Source organism: Balaenoptera physalus (genome assembly GCF_965194825.1).
Source record: "Balaenoptera physalus genome assembly, chromosome: 16".
Classification (NCBI taxonomy): Eukaryota; Metazoa; Chordata; class Mammalia; order Artiodactyla; family Balaenopteridae; genus Balaenoptera; species Balaenoptera physalus.
In genome coordinates, this window is record NC_138898.1 from 24,584,851 (window position 1) to 24,597,816 (window position 12,966).

The window sequence follows — 12,966 nt, forward strand, 5'->3', positions numbered from 1 at the left end:
CCAAAGTTGACCTAATTAACAGACATTTTTCTAAGGATGAACACTCAGTCAAGACAAAACCCTGTATGTTTTTACTGCAAATGACAAATTTGCTACAGTGAAAATGAAGCTTGAGAGTTGGACATAAAGGGTTGATTATGGGGAGCTGTGCGCTACGTGAGACTCCGTTTATTTACATGGAATTAAAATAACACCATTGTCAACATCCTGTCAGATTTACTGTCCTCTGATTAGCAAAAGACTAATGAGTAAATCAGAGAAACTGATTCTACCACCTGGCACAAGCATCATAATCTCCCAGTAAGACGTATATATTGAAATTTCCACCAGTAGAAGCCTAAAAACACTGTACAGGCCACCTCTTGGAAAGTCATCTAGGTTTCACTTCTTAGCAGTTACTTAGCTAACAGAGTAGTAAAATTTTTGCTTTTTGCTCTACATTTTGAGTCTGGGTTCTCAAAATATGATACAATACAAAAGAGAGAAGAAAAGTTGCTTGAATACTGAACCTAACATGCAGCATCAGAGAGTTCAGCCTAGTTTCTAGAAACGGATAAGTTGGATTCATCTTACACATTAATGGATTAAATAGAAAACATTTTTTTGTCCTTGATGGGAAGTAATTCTAAAACATTTTTTTTCATTTTAAATCCAAAATATCTATTACGGAGCAGCATGAAGAATGAGGGTGAATTTTTAAGATCAATATGAGATTTTAAAGAAATGTTTATAGTTGGGGAGCTTCAGGCTATTCATTGTACTTTGCTGTAGAAGACTTTTGTGTTGAAAAAGTTTTTGAGAGAGTTTATATTTTGAGTTTGAGTTTAAATATGGGATAAGATTAAGTTGGTTGGTTGAAGACATGAATAAAACAAGAGGAATTAAAAGAATTTAAACACACTCCTTCCCTTTTATGTTACTGTCACCCTGTCACTGATATAAACCACTCAGTTCCCACCTCTTCCATGAAGGCTTCAGGCTCACCTGGGCTCAGAGCAGGCTGTGGCTTGCTCTGAATTGCTTCCATGCCTTCCATACATACACAGGTATATCCACAGCCTTGATAATACCTGGCTAGGCCATGGTAGACACTTGCTGACCAACGGTCATAGTCATGTTATTTAGAGACTTTGACTATGGCATGGCAAAAAGAGTTCCTCACTGCAGAACAATGGCTTGGCTCCAGAAGGGATCCAGAGGCTGTTTTTTTTTGTGGCACAATTCACTCACTTGCTTGTAACATCACTCATTGATTTCTCACCAAAAGCACTGTCAGTCTATCCATCATTTCATTGAGTGATGGAAACAGGTGATGGAGATTGTGGGGTTAATTGCCCAGCTAAAGCAGCTCTCCCCATCCTGGCACCTTTTCCATGTTATGTTTGCTTCACCTTCCACTACCTGTATAACATTTCCCCAATCACCAGGCCCTAGTTTACAGGGCCGAGAAGTCTGAGACCCTCTTCACACTGAGTGCCCCTTTTGAGGACCTTAGACTGATTCAGGGTCCAGTAGGGCTCCACCTAGGTCAGCCCTGGTTCCTGTGGACTGCCTAAAAGGCACTGCTATAAAGAATTGCCTCAGCTGAATATATCCTTCCTTTTTCCCCACAGACATAACCAGTGCGGTGCAATCCAAGCGAAGAAAATCCAAGTAAACAAGCTGGATGACGACTTGATATTTGTAAATGTGTGTGAATTTTACAAAAAGCGATTTTGAGCTGTGACTTTTTAAAATCCATTTCTGTACAGTTAGTTATTTTAATAATGTGGTCCTTTTCCTGGTCCCTGCAACCTGTTTCATAAAGTGCAATGGGGAAAGCAGAGTTGTTGAACCCTTTTGGTGTTGCAAGATGAAGTTCAAGGTTTCTAAAATGTTGCCATGTATTGAGAGGAGCTAATGTGATTATGTTAATAGTTTTCACATTTCCTAAGCAGCCTAGAGTACAGGGTGAGCATTTTTAGATCTTCTAATGATGTATTGTGCTGTGGAAGTACTGTGTGTGAATAGCAGTAGTGGGGCAAAAGGAATCTTCTCATTTGGAAATGTTGTAAATAATTTTATTATATAGTGTTTTGGATGTATTTGTTGTAGAAATGGACCAGTGAATAAAGAGAATCTAAGGGTTTGTACAATGTGAAATACTGAATGTGTTAAATAAATGTCTTTGTCCTAGAACATAAACGTATGTTATTGGTAAGGGATTATTGGGTAAGCAAGCTCTTTCTTTGGACCATAAATGAATAGGAACAGACTTCTTTGTGAATTAGAATCCCATCCTGTCCTCATTACACTTGAGATGCCCACCTGGCAAGTTGTGGAAAATGTACATACTTATTCACTCAACTCATTCTTGGCTTTGAAGAAACTAGCTCTTTTCAGCACTGTACCAGGCGCTTTGATATTGATCAGATTTCTTTTGTAGAGAGGATCAAAGGGCACCCAAGATTTTCTGGAGACAGGAAGCCATCAGCAAACCAGATGGCACTCTTCTCTACCTCATTCATCTGCTTCTCCATGCACATGATGGATTGCTCCAAAACAACTATGTTTACACCTCCTCCATTCAAGAGATAAGCCCAGACTGACCAGCAAGATTTTTTGTAACAGCATCAAGAATATAGCCCAGTTTAGGTCAGGTTTCTAACTTCAGTCCATGTCCGTGGTTAAATGGAGCAGCTCCCAAATAAAAGTTGTCATTTTGCATTATGTACTTCAGAGATATCCACTATGTTCCACTCTTTAGCCGCCCTGTTTTTCATCTGCATCAGGCCTGGGGTGACTCATCAGTGTGCCTAGGTTTTTCCCTTTCTTGGCTCTGTTCTTACCTTAAAAATTGTGGTCTCCAAACCAGCTGCTTCTGCCCCTACCCTACCCCCAACATTCAGGGGACTTCAGTGCTTGGGGTCCTGTCTTTATCTTGGTCTGGGCCCCAGCCTTCTGCTGTGTCTCCTACAGCTAGACATATACTCCATCCCTTCCCCTGCAGGGGCTCCATAACCCAGTGCCTGAGACCAAAAGGATGAATTGGTGATTCTCATGCTCTTATTTTCCTTTTTTTAAATGTCTTGCATTATAAGGATTCTCTAGAAGTAGTTATTTCTGAGTCACCCCACATTGTCTGGCTCTGTTACAAGCAAGCTTATCTACCCTCTTCCTTCCCTGTATGACACACACAGAACCAGAACCAAAGCCAGCCTAACAATAACACCCTAAGCCAATACTGTGTTTGAGATGGCAAAGTGCTTCTCCTACTTTAGCTATACTCAGGAAGAAAGCATAATGTGCTTTAAATAGATTTTTATTTGTTTTTCTTTATATTAACTTTTTCTCCCATAGAGGAATAACATTACAATCTAACAATCAGAATCCTGTTACACACATACAGGCATGCCACATGACCAGGCTGAGGTGGTTGTGTCCTTGAGTCTGTCAACATGTCATAACATGGTCAACCAAAGTCTCCTCCTTTCAGCCAGTCTCAACACAAAACACCCAAGAGGGATGCACTCATCTTACTGGTTCCATTTGGAACTAGGCAGCAGGGCAAGAGGGAAGATATAAGGGGCCATGTTATGTCTGCCTTCAGTCCCCTCACATAAAGCCACATGGATCTGAGGAGTCATCCAAGAGCTCTGATGGGGTCCTCAACGCACCTAACATTATGGGTCAGAGCAAACTCAAGGTTCCAGGTGGGGGCCAGGGAGCAAGCATACTCCAAAACAGCAGCAAACTGCATTCATACACAGATGGCACCCTGATGGGGCCAGACTGGCAAAGGCTGGAAATGACACCCAGTTTGAAGAGAGATGTATTGGAGAATTACTGGAAGTTGTCCTTTGATATAATTGGGACTCACTCTAGAAACAGGGGTCGCTCTCACATATTCAGTTTTGGCAAAGCGCTGGTAGTCTTGACATTAAGTAACGCAGTCTGGAACAAACTTCACCAGGGTCTCTGAAACATCAGTAAAGACAGACTCTCTAACCTCCTCCTGTCTAAGGTTGCATAGGACTTTGTGAATTCTGGTTCCCTCATGTATTCAAGTTCTGTGGTTTAAAAAAAAAATCCTGAAGCATGCTCAAGGTGAAAGGCACATACACAGTCAATACAGTATGACGAGGTCTGATGCTTCAGGAGTCAGACTAGCAGGAGACCAAACTAGTGTTGGCTCTTAGAAATCTATACACAATTAAAATATTGCCACACTCAAATGCTACAGAATCTATAGGAAAGTACAAAAACATGAGCCTTGCAACCAGCCAGGTGACGATATTGGAGGGTTCTAGAACTACAGGAGCCTCCAGAAATACGGGTAAGGTAGGGGCCTTTTGAAATTTGAGCCAAATGCCCTATAACTCACTTTTCCCCCACAGAAGGATCGTGAGCACTGCCCAGAACTGAGCCTAGGCTCCAGCTGGCAGCGAAGGAGTAGGCAAGAAGAGTTGGAGGGAGTTTCAGCTCTTGGAAGTGCTGAAGACCCTAAGCTGGCTGTGAAGTAACCAAGGAGTAGCTGGAAGAATAAAACGGACTAGGTCGTAACTGAAGGAGAACCTTGGAGAGAGGAGCAAGGTTGTCAACTACTGGGGCCCTAGTGGACCAGCATGGGGACTTTGATCTGCTCTTACTGTAAATTTGGCTAATTCCCTTGGATAGGAGACCCCAACAGGGCTTTCTCTGTCCCTATCCCAGCATCCATGGGGCTACCCCCTCCCTTATCCATACACCCCACTGGAGGCCTAGGGTTATAGGGTCAGGGAGGGCAGCTGCCTTTGCCCGCATGGGGTTGCAGAGTTTTCTGTAAGCCTCAGCTTGGCTGTGAGGCCTAGAAACCTAGAATTGAAGGGAAAGACCTATGTTAGTATGTAATAGGAAATCTTAAAGGTTTCAAGGAAGAAAGAGCACACACTAGAAAAGGACAGAAAGAGGAAAAGGGAAGCAACTCGGGGCATCCCAAGAGGCTGTTGCTGGTGTCTGAGCCCAAAAGTCCATCCCACCGTGAGAAGGGGAAAGCTGGCTGCCCCTGTCCCCTTTGTCTCACCCAGATATTCAGGTTCCCTCTTCCAGGTACTTACTGGAGGAGAAGGGAAGGGGAACCATAGGGTACCCGTTTCCCCCCAGCAGCCTAGAAAGGAAGAGAGCCCTGGGAAAGAAAATGAAGAGAGGCTCCCCTAAAGGCCCTGAACCTGGACAGGGACTATTTGGGGATTGTGGCAGTGGGGCTCCTGGCCTCCTACTCAGGAGTGTTTATTAGCCATCCTGGCAGAGTATGAAATACAAGGCCAGAGGCAAGATGAAGGCTGGCTGCCATTCCCGGGATGGCTTCACCCCACAGCTTGTCCTCCCCAGCATCATCGTTCTGCATTCGTATTCTGGGGGGTGTCCTTCCCCTGCCTAGAATCCCTCTGGCCTGCATCTCTCCTAAGCTAGTTCTAGCACCTTGGGCATGTGAACAGATGTCTAGGATGGCAGGGCCTTGCCCAGCCTTTACTGCTGGGTTGATGTGGGTAGGGCAGCAAGGTACTAACTAATAAGCCTTTCAGATACAGGGACCTGCAGAGGGGTTGATTTCAGGAAGAGATTTGGGAGGTGGCGTTATAGAAAAGGGATGTGGGAGTAGACTCCACGCTCCAGCTTGAGAGCAGGGCTTGGCCTCTCTGAGTAAGCACCGTGCCAGCCCACATTGTGCCCTGCTCCCTACAGCATCTCAACCTGTCTGTCCTGTCTACATTTCCAGTAGGTTTCCTCTTTTCCTCGATTCCCTCCACCTTCTCCCTCTAACTCACATCTCACAGTCCTTTCCCACATACCTTACCTTTCCATGCCTAAGCAACTCCAAGGAGCCCAGCCCCCAGAGGAGAGGGAAGGGGAAGACTAAAGGCAGAACCCTTTAGTCTCAGTGGGAGAATTACTGGGAATGAGTAATAAGGGAGCAGGAGTGAATGCAGTGCCAAACATTAGATAGACTGAGGCTTATAAAGTGGGAGCTGAAGGTAGGGAATGAGCCAGATATGAAACTGGAAGAAGACACTCTCAGAAATAGGAGTGGGCCAGAAGTAGAGGACTGGAGGGCAGGGATGGAGAATGTCAGGGCAAAGATCAGGATGGGAACCGACAGAGTGTCGGCGATGGGGGAGATGGAGGATTAGATAGATGCCAGAAGGGGCCAGAAGGTGGGAGGGTGAAGGGGGGGGAGGTTCAGAGGCGGATTAGAGGATCAGAGATAGGGAAATAGAAGGAGTGGGAGAGAGAGAGAGAGAGAGAGAGGCTATCACCCCCACCTCACACACTTAAGAAGAAGGGAGGTTGTGGTGTCCAGCCCGAAGTGGGCTGCAGGCGCCCCTCGAGCAGCACACTGGCTGCGGCGGAGGGGCTGGATAAGGGTCGGGAGTCAGCGAGGGGTTTGCGGCACGGCCGGCGGAAGCTCAGTAGTTGAACTGGCGCTGGCACGGCTGGTAGACAAAGCTGCCCTGGTGCTTGGGCCGGCGCGGACGGCTCTCGCGGGCGCGGTTCTGCCGTTGCACCACCTTGGCGCTCAGAGCGTGGCGCTCGGCCCGCTGCCGGGCCCGCTGCAGGCGCCGCGCCTGGCCCGCCTTCTCCAGCAGTGCGGCCCGCGCCGGCAGAGGGGCGGCGTGGTGCAGGGCCCGGGGTTCACGGCGAGCAGGCGCCAACTCCCTGCGGGGACAGAGCGAGGCAGTCAGGGCTAGATAAGTCGTGGGGGACGGAGGAGAGCGCTGGCACTTCCCACCCTGTCCCCGCACCCTCGCACGATTTGGTCTCTGCTCCTAGGGGGGCGCACAATGCCCTTCTTGTGGGTACCAGCCCTTCCTCCAAGCCAACCTGGAGATGCCTACCGCCTCAGCGCTCCCAAGCCTCTAAGCTCTCTCTCTCTCAAGCCCCGCCCTAGCCACGAAGCCACACCTCTCCCTATCTCAAAGCCCCGCCCCTTTACCTTCAGGCCTAGCTTCATTCCGGCCCATGGGCCCCGCCCTTTGCCTCGAAGACCCACCTCTAAAGGCCCCGCCCCGGCACTGCCAGGGGATCTCCTGGGCTCGCTCCTGCAGCGGGGACCCTAGCCTCCAAGACAAGCTTCTCTAGGCCTCCAGGCTCCGCCCCCGGCCGGCTCACCCGTCGCTAAGGTCTCCGTCTGGCAGGGCGACGTCGGGGTGCGGGGAAGGAGGTCCAGGCTCCAGCACTATGGTGCTGCCGCTCACGTAAACGGACATGCTGGGGTGCTCGATGAGGAGGTCCTCCAGGGGGCTGCTCTGGAGACGGGCAGGCCCGGGCCCAGGCCCTTCTGCAGTAAAACAGGCCGGAGGGGTAACAAACCAGCTCTCATCCATCAAGGAGGGTGCGGGCGGAGGGCGGCCCGCAGGGGCCGGGGCGGCCCCGGGGCTGGGTGGAGCTGTGAAGCTGTCTACGCGGCGCGGGAGGGGGAGCCATGCGGAAGAGGGGGCGCAGCAGGGAGGGACACACACACACACACCGGACACAATGGGGCAGGGAGAGAAAGGGCATCGTTAGTCAGACACGCAGCCCCGCCCGCCATACCCACTGGGCATCCACAGTCTCGAACTGCTGCCCTAGGGCGCGTGAGGTGTGGACTCCAACACTGTACCGCCAGGAGATGGCCCCAGCTTGCATGGGATGGGGCCCTGTTACCCTCCACCTCCAATATTACTGCCTCAGCCCCAATTTGCCCAGTAGGCCTGGGGGAACTCCCCAAGCCTTTAGCAGCTCCCTGCTCAACTGCTCGGCCACTTGCCCTAATGACGACTTCACAGGCCCAGGAGTCAGTCCTGGCCCCAGACTCGGGCCTCACCCGGCAGGTCAATGATGAGCCAGCCATCCACTTCATCCTCCTCGGAGACGAAGGCTCGAGGGCAGTCGGGGTCCTCGGGGGGCGCCGGGGAGCTGAAGAAGAGGCTGGTGAGGCGCTGGAGCATGGTGGGGGAGTGAAGAGGCCTCAGGGGGGTGCCCTATGGCAGTGCAGAAACCTGGGAGGTAGAGAGGAGTCAGAGGCACCACAGACTGTTCTCCCCATTGTGGCTGGGGATACCTCCCCCAGCCCCCAGAACAGTGATAAGAGTACAACAGGGATGCGTGGGAAAGCTTTGTCGTGTGTGTGTGTGTGTGTGTGTGTGTGTGTGTGTGTGTGTGTGTGTGTGTGTGTGTGTTCCCTTTCTGGTAAGTCAGCCTGCCTTCAAGCTTTTGTTTTCTGTATGACCTTAGAAGTTATTTAACTTACCTGTGCTTTAGTTTTCTCATCTGTCAAATGGCAAGGATAATAGTATCCTCCTCTCAGCCCTTATAGGAATTAAATGAGCTAATAATAGTATCCTCTCTGGGCTCTCATAAGAATTAAATGAGCTAAACACAAAGTGCTCAGAACAGCACCTGGGTACAGAGTAAGCATTCAATAAACTAATCAACTAGTTTATTATTAATAATTATTAATATTGTTGCATGCTCTAGGAGTGCTATATATGACCAGACTCTGTCAGGGAAGGTTTCCCAGAGGATTGGACATCCAACCTGGACCTTGAAGGGTAAAAATAGTTCTCCAAGCAAGGAAGAAATCACCCAGTATTGTGATTATTTATCATCACCATCATCATCGTCATCATCATCATCATCATATAGCTAACATTCATGTGCCAAGTACTATACTAAGCACTTTACCTATATTACCTCAAGTAATCCCCATGATAACTCTAGGAAGTGGGTATAATTATTATCCCTTTTTTATAGGTGAAGAAATTGAGGCTCAGAGATGTAAGATAATTTGCCCAAAATCTCAAAGCTAGTAAGACACAGAGGATTTTAACCCACGCAGATTCCAGATCACTATACTCCACTGCCTTTGCTGGGTATCTGTCTGGATTAGGCATTTTTAACTTAGTGGCCTGGGGCCGTGGTCCATGTGTATTTTTCTGAAAAGAAGGACCTTGGTTTTCATCATGATTTCCTAAATAGCGGTCCTTGACCCCAGAGATTAAGAACCACTACTTGAGCCTGTGTGGCTTGAAAAGTGCTCGCTAGCAGAAATCCCACAGAACAGCTAGCATCCTCACCCTGTGATCGCATAGGCCTCAACTGTGTCTGTCAGATGAAGATCCTAACCCCACAGACCCTCCCCCCTCTTACTCCCTATTCCCAAGCTCCTGCTCAAGGGCAGCATCCCTGGCTAGGAGGAAGAAGATCAGGTTGCCTGGCCCCAGGGAGACAGCAGGTCAGTAGGAGCTGATGATGGAAGGAGGGAGCTATCAGACCCCAGGAGCCCTTAAGTATGAGGACTGAGGGTTTGACCAGGACTCAAGCCCTCAATCAGTCCTTCCCTCAGTGAAGATGAGGAAGGAAACCCCCTGCTCCAGGAATGTAAACACCAAGCCTACCTCAGGACTAGACCTGGGCTAGGGGCTGCTGGCCAGGCCCCCTGGATGTCCCTGGAGCTTGACTCTCCACATGTCCCCGAAAATAGCCAACAGCTTTGCTACTCAGCCACTTGTCACCTTCCTCTAAGGAAGTTTCCACACTTTCTATAAAACTCCCTGGGGGCATGTCCACGCTTCCATTCCCTGGAGGCATTCTACTCTTATTGCTAACCCACCTGGGGTATTTCTTATGGTTGTTGCTACCTCTAATCCCTGGGTATATTTTCACACTTGCCACAGAATCACCTAAACTCTATGCCCTGAGAGTACTTATACATTTGGCGGATCCACGGTGGGCTCCAGAAGGAAGTGCTGCCTGGGCGTTGGCCTCCCTGGTGGTAGATCTTCAGGGATTATGAAAGGTTGGGCCACTCTCAACTAGTGCCTGCCCAGCACAAGCCACATATCCCAGCCCATCTGTAGCCACAGAGAGTTAGTGACTCAGTTACCAAAAATCCAGAGAGTGTGGCCCCTCCTGAAGGAAGGGAAGACTGGGGCCTTGTTGAGGCACACCCTCTTTCCAAGGACCTACTGCTCCATCGAGAAAATGAAAAGGAAGTTAATAGGTGTTTCAGGAGCCATGATATTCACCCAGACCATTTTGCAAGCTGAGGATCAGCGGACATAAGTCTATCCAAAGACACACGGCTAGATGGTGGCAGAGCAGGCCTAGCCCCAGGTCACTGAGCATTCAGTCCAGAGTGAACACAGTCAGGAAGCCCTCAGTAAATCCCCCAAAATATAATGATGCAGGGGACACGGGGAAGTCAGACAGGAGTCAGACTTTGATCAAGTCACTGCCTCTCTCAGCTATAAAAGGGTCTGAGGTTCCTGGCACCAAGATTCATCCTGCATTCTCCAGAGCACCCACTGTGTACCAGAGTCTACTCTGGGCCTCCTCAAATTACAAACAGATTGAGGTAAGGGAGGCTTAGCGTGGGGGAAGCTCCCTGCCTGAGGTCACACAAAAAGTCAGTGACAGAGCCAGAACTGACAACCTCACCAGCCAGCCAGTGCCCGCCCCCTCTCATGACCACTGAGGGAGGCTCCCAGGATTTTTCTTTCCCAACCCTGCCAGCTTCCTGGTTCTTACGTTCCCAGCTCTGCTCCAGGGAGAACCGTTCCCTTTAATAACTATAGCAGCTGTGCCCGGAATAACACTTGAGCCCCAAGCCACCTCTATCCCATCCAGGCCACCCTTGAGCAAAGTCTAGGCTGGGATGGGACTGCTGGTCCAGCCCATAGGCCCATCTATTTGGAAAGTCAGAGGCTCTCCTTCTCCCGCTCCTTCTCTGGTCCCTCTCTGTGAGCAGAAAGGGGCAGCACAAGCCTTGTAGTCCCCAGCACTAGGCCAGGTCAGTCCTCTCTAGCTGACAACTCTGGGGCTGGGAGGTGAAGAAGAGCCAAACAGAGGGAACTCTCACCTCCACTCCATCCCAACATTGGAGACACCCTGAGGCAGGCATTGACTCACATTTCTGTGGTCAGAACAGCTAGGAGGCAGTGATTTTATTGGGCTCGGCAACTCCAAAGAACAGAGTGAGGGTCAGGGCCTCAAAAGGGGACCCAGTCTCCAGAGACCTCCTGGAAAAAGATCCAGGAGTGAGGAAACCTAGGAGCTCTATCAAATTTGGATGGTGCTTAGCCCAAGGTAGAGTCTTCAGTGGAAGGAGGATGTGTAACTTGTTACTTGTAATGAGCTCCTACTAGGTATGTGCCCATGGCTAATGCATCTGCTACTCACTAGGTAGGCATGACTCTAACTGGCTGCATGACCTCGAGTAAGCAATTTCCCCTCTCAGGGCCTCAGTTTCCCTTCCATGAAATGGGGTCTAAGACCCCTCGTTTGGGGGCTGGGAATGACGTCAGCTAAGGCGCTTCACACATGTCAGGGATTCGGAGAAAGTTATGATGTTAGTCCCAGGGGTGCAGAACCTGGAGCCAGAGGGAGGGGGTAGTACCACCATCTGGCGCTGCCCCAATGACCTGGATCCGAAGCTTCAGGGGCCCCTGAACTCCTGAAAACCCCCTCCCCCCAGCCTAGACTCAGTAGCGCCTTCGGAACCTCTCTCATGTCGCAAGACGAAAGTAGGGGATCAGAGGCTTGACCCCAGCTCCTGGATTAGCCCAGGAAACTGGAGGACCCTCTGGTCCCGCTGCCTTTCAGCGTCACTCACCCATAGGCCCAGCCCCGACCCAGCGCCAAACGGGTCACCGGAGGACAAGCGACCTGAGCCGAGAGGGGGTGGGGGGGCGGTGCCGGCCTTGGTGACGTCTCAATGTCATATGCAAATCGGGAGACGTCATGGTCTACCGGGCTTGCGGCAGCCAATCCGGAGACGGGAATGCTGCCCTGGCGGCCGCCGGCGGAGACAGACAAAGACCCGGGAGCTGGGGGCGCGGGACGTGTCCCCAGGCTCCGGGAGCCCCCTGGCCAAAACCGGTCGGAACTCACCTGGGGACTGGGGCGGAGCGGCGGGCGGAGGTGGCGCTGAGGTAGTTGTGAGGCGGAGCGTCCCGGGGTCGGCGGCTGATCACAGGCGCGGCCGCATCGCGGGGGCTGGGCGGGAAGGCGGCTGGGGTACGTGTCGGACACTCAGGGCGCTGCGCTCGCCCGCGGGGCTTTGAGTCTGTGCAGCCGCCGCTGCTGGGCTCACGGCACAAATTGGAACGTTCAAACAGCTGATTGTGATGTCACAAAGGGGCCCGCCCGCCTCGCGTCACCGACCGGCGGAGCGGCGGCCAATCCCAGGTTGCGGATCCCCCCTCCCCGCCTCCTCCACGGTTCGCTGGCTAGTGGCTCCCTCCCCGGGATCCCGACTCCGATCCTAGGGGCGGCGGCCCGGAGAAGCGACTGCTGGAAGCTTGGACCCCCTACCCCTGGGCGACCCACGGACCTCTCAAAGAGGAGGGTTCCCACTCCTTCCTAAGAGATCCCCATCTTCCTGCACTCCCCCCGCATATCTCAGCGCCCTCACCTCTCGTACTGCCCCTCTTGTCCTTTCACCTGCATCCTATTTCCAAGTCCCTCAATCTCTACCCTTTTCTCAACTCCACACCACGTTCGTGCACCTCCCTCCTCCTCACCAACCTTCTCCCTGCTCTCCCTTTTCTGTCTCACCTTCTCAGCGTACGCGTTCGCTGCTTTCCCACCCCATTTTTCCTCAGCCGGGCAGGCTTGAGAGGTGGGGGACATCCCTTTCTCTGGTTCCAGGGGAGCACCCGCCAGTATAGAAGAGTTGGTTAGGCTGGCAGGAAATTTTGCGGAGTAGGACTTGGAGAGGAATTGCTCTGGGCTGAATAACCATTGAGTGCTCAGCACTGGAACGTTTACACACCTTATTAACCCATTCTGCTGCAGGGGCTGGACAGAAAAGTGACAGGACAGGGACTGGTTATTAGCCCGGATTTACACAGACGGAAACAGACAAATCTCACTGTTAGTATGTGGATTCATATTCAATAATACACTCAACAGAAACTATTGCCGCTGCCAGACCAGTAGCTGACATTTATTGAACACTTACTGAGT

The 12,966-nt window shown here is 50.9% G+C and overlaps 2 protein-coding genes across 17 annotated transcripts in view; one reads left to right on the forward strand and one right to left on the reverse strand.

Annotated features, from left to right (window-relative positions):
- Positions 1 to 2,184, forward strand: part of NCOA6 (nuclear receptor coactivator 6) — a 98,823-nt gene extending 96,639 nt beyond the window's left edge. For all 14 annotated transcript variants that reach the window (XR_014255190.1, XR_014255191.1, XM_082432117.1 and 11 more), the window contains one exon: positions 1,614 to 2,184. Coding sequence is in view for 12 of the 14 variants with exons in the window: in XM_082432117.1 (XP_082288243.1) it covers positions 1,614 to 1,657 (44 nt within the window). In the remaining 2 variants the exon portion in view is untranslated. The remainder of the gene's footprint in view (positions 1 to 1,613) is intronic.
- Positions 2,185 to 3,285: 1,101 nt separating this feature from the next.
- On the reverse strand, positions 3,286 to 12,224 carry TP53INP2 (tumor protein p53 inducible nuclear protein 2). 3 transcript variants are annotated; one of them, XM_082432255.1, is made up of 4 exons: positions 11,890 to 12,224; positions 7,823 to 7,997; positions 7,129 to 7,417; positions 3,286 to 6,675 (listed from the first exon to the last, which is right to left on the reverse strand). In XM_082432255.1, the coding sequence occupies exons 2-4, from the start codon at positions 7,944 to 7,946 to the stop codon at positions 6,426 to 6,428; spliced, it is 663 nt and encodes a 220-aa protein (XP_082288381.1). In that variant the 5' UTR covers positions 7,947 to 7,997; positions 11,890 to 12,224; the 3' UTR covers positions 3,286 to 6,425. The 3 variants fall into 3 exon arrangements, with proteins under 3 accessions (XP_082288381.1, XP_082288383.1, XP_082288382.1); XM_082432257.1 differs by having other exon boundaries at positions 7,129 to 7,297; positions 11,890 to 12,222; XM_082432256.1 differs by lacking the exon at positions 11,890 to 12,224 and adding an exon at positions 11,612 to 11,688.
- Between the last annotated feature and the right edge of the window lie 742 nt (positions 12,225 to 12,966).

What these genes read in the sequence shown, in the direction of transcription:
- TP53INP2 (XM_082432255.1), bottom strand. Translation starts at nt 7,946, where the DNA reads ATGCTCCAGCGCCTCACCAGCCTCTTCTTCAGCTCCCCGGCGCCCCCC. An exon ending in GCTCATCATTGACCTGCCGG is followed by an intron (nt 7,418 to 7,822) that starts GTGAGGCCCGAG and finishes CGCGCCGCGTAG; the next exon opens with ACAGCTTCACAGCTCCACCC. An exon ending in GACGGAGACCTTAGCGACGG is followed by an intron (nt 6,676 to 7,128) that starts GTGAGCCGGCCG and finishes CTGTCCCCGCAG; the next exon opens with GGAGTTGGCGCCTGCTCGCC.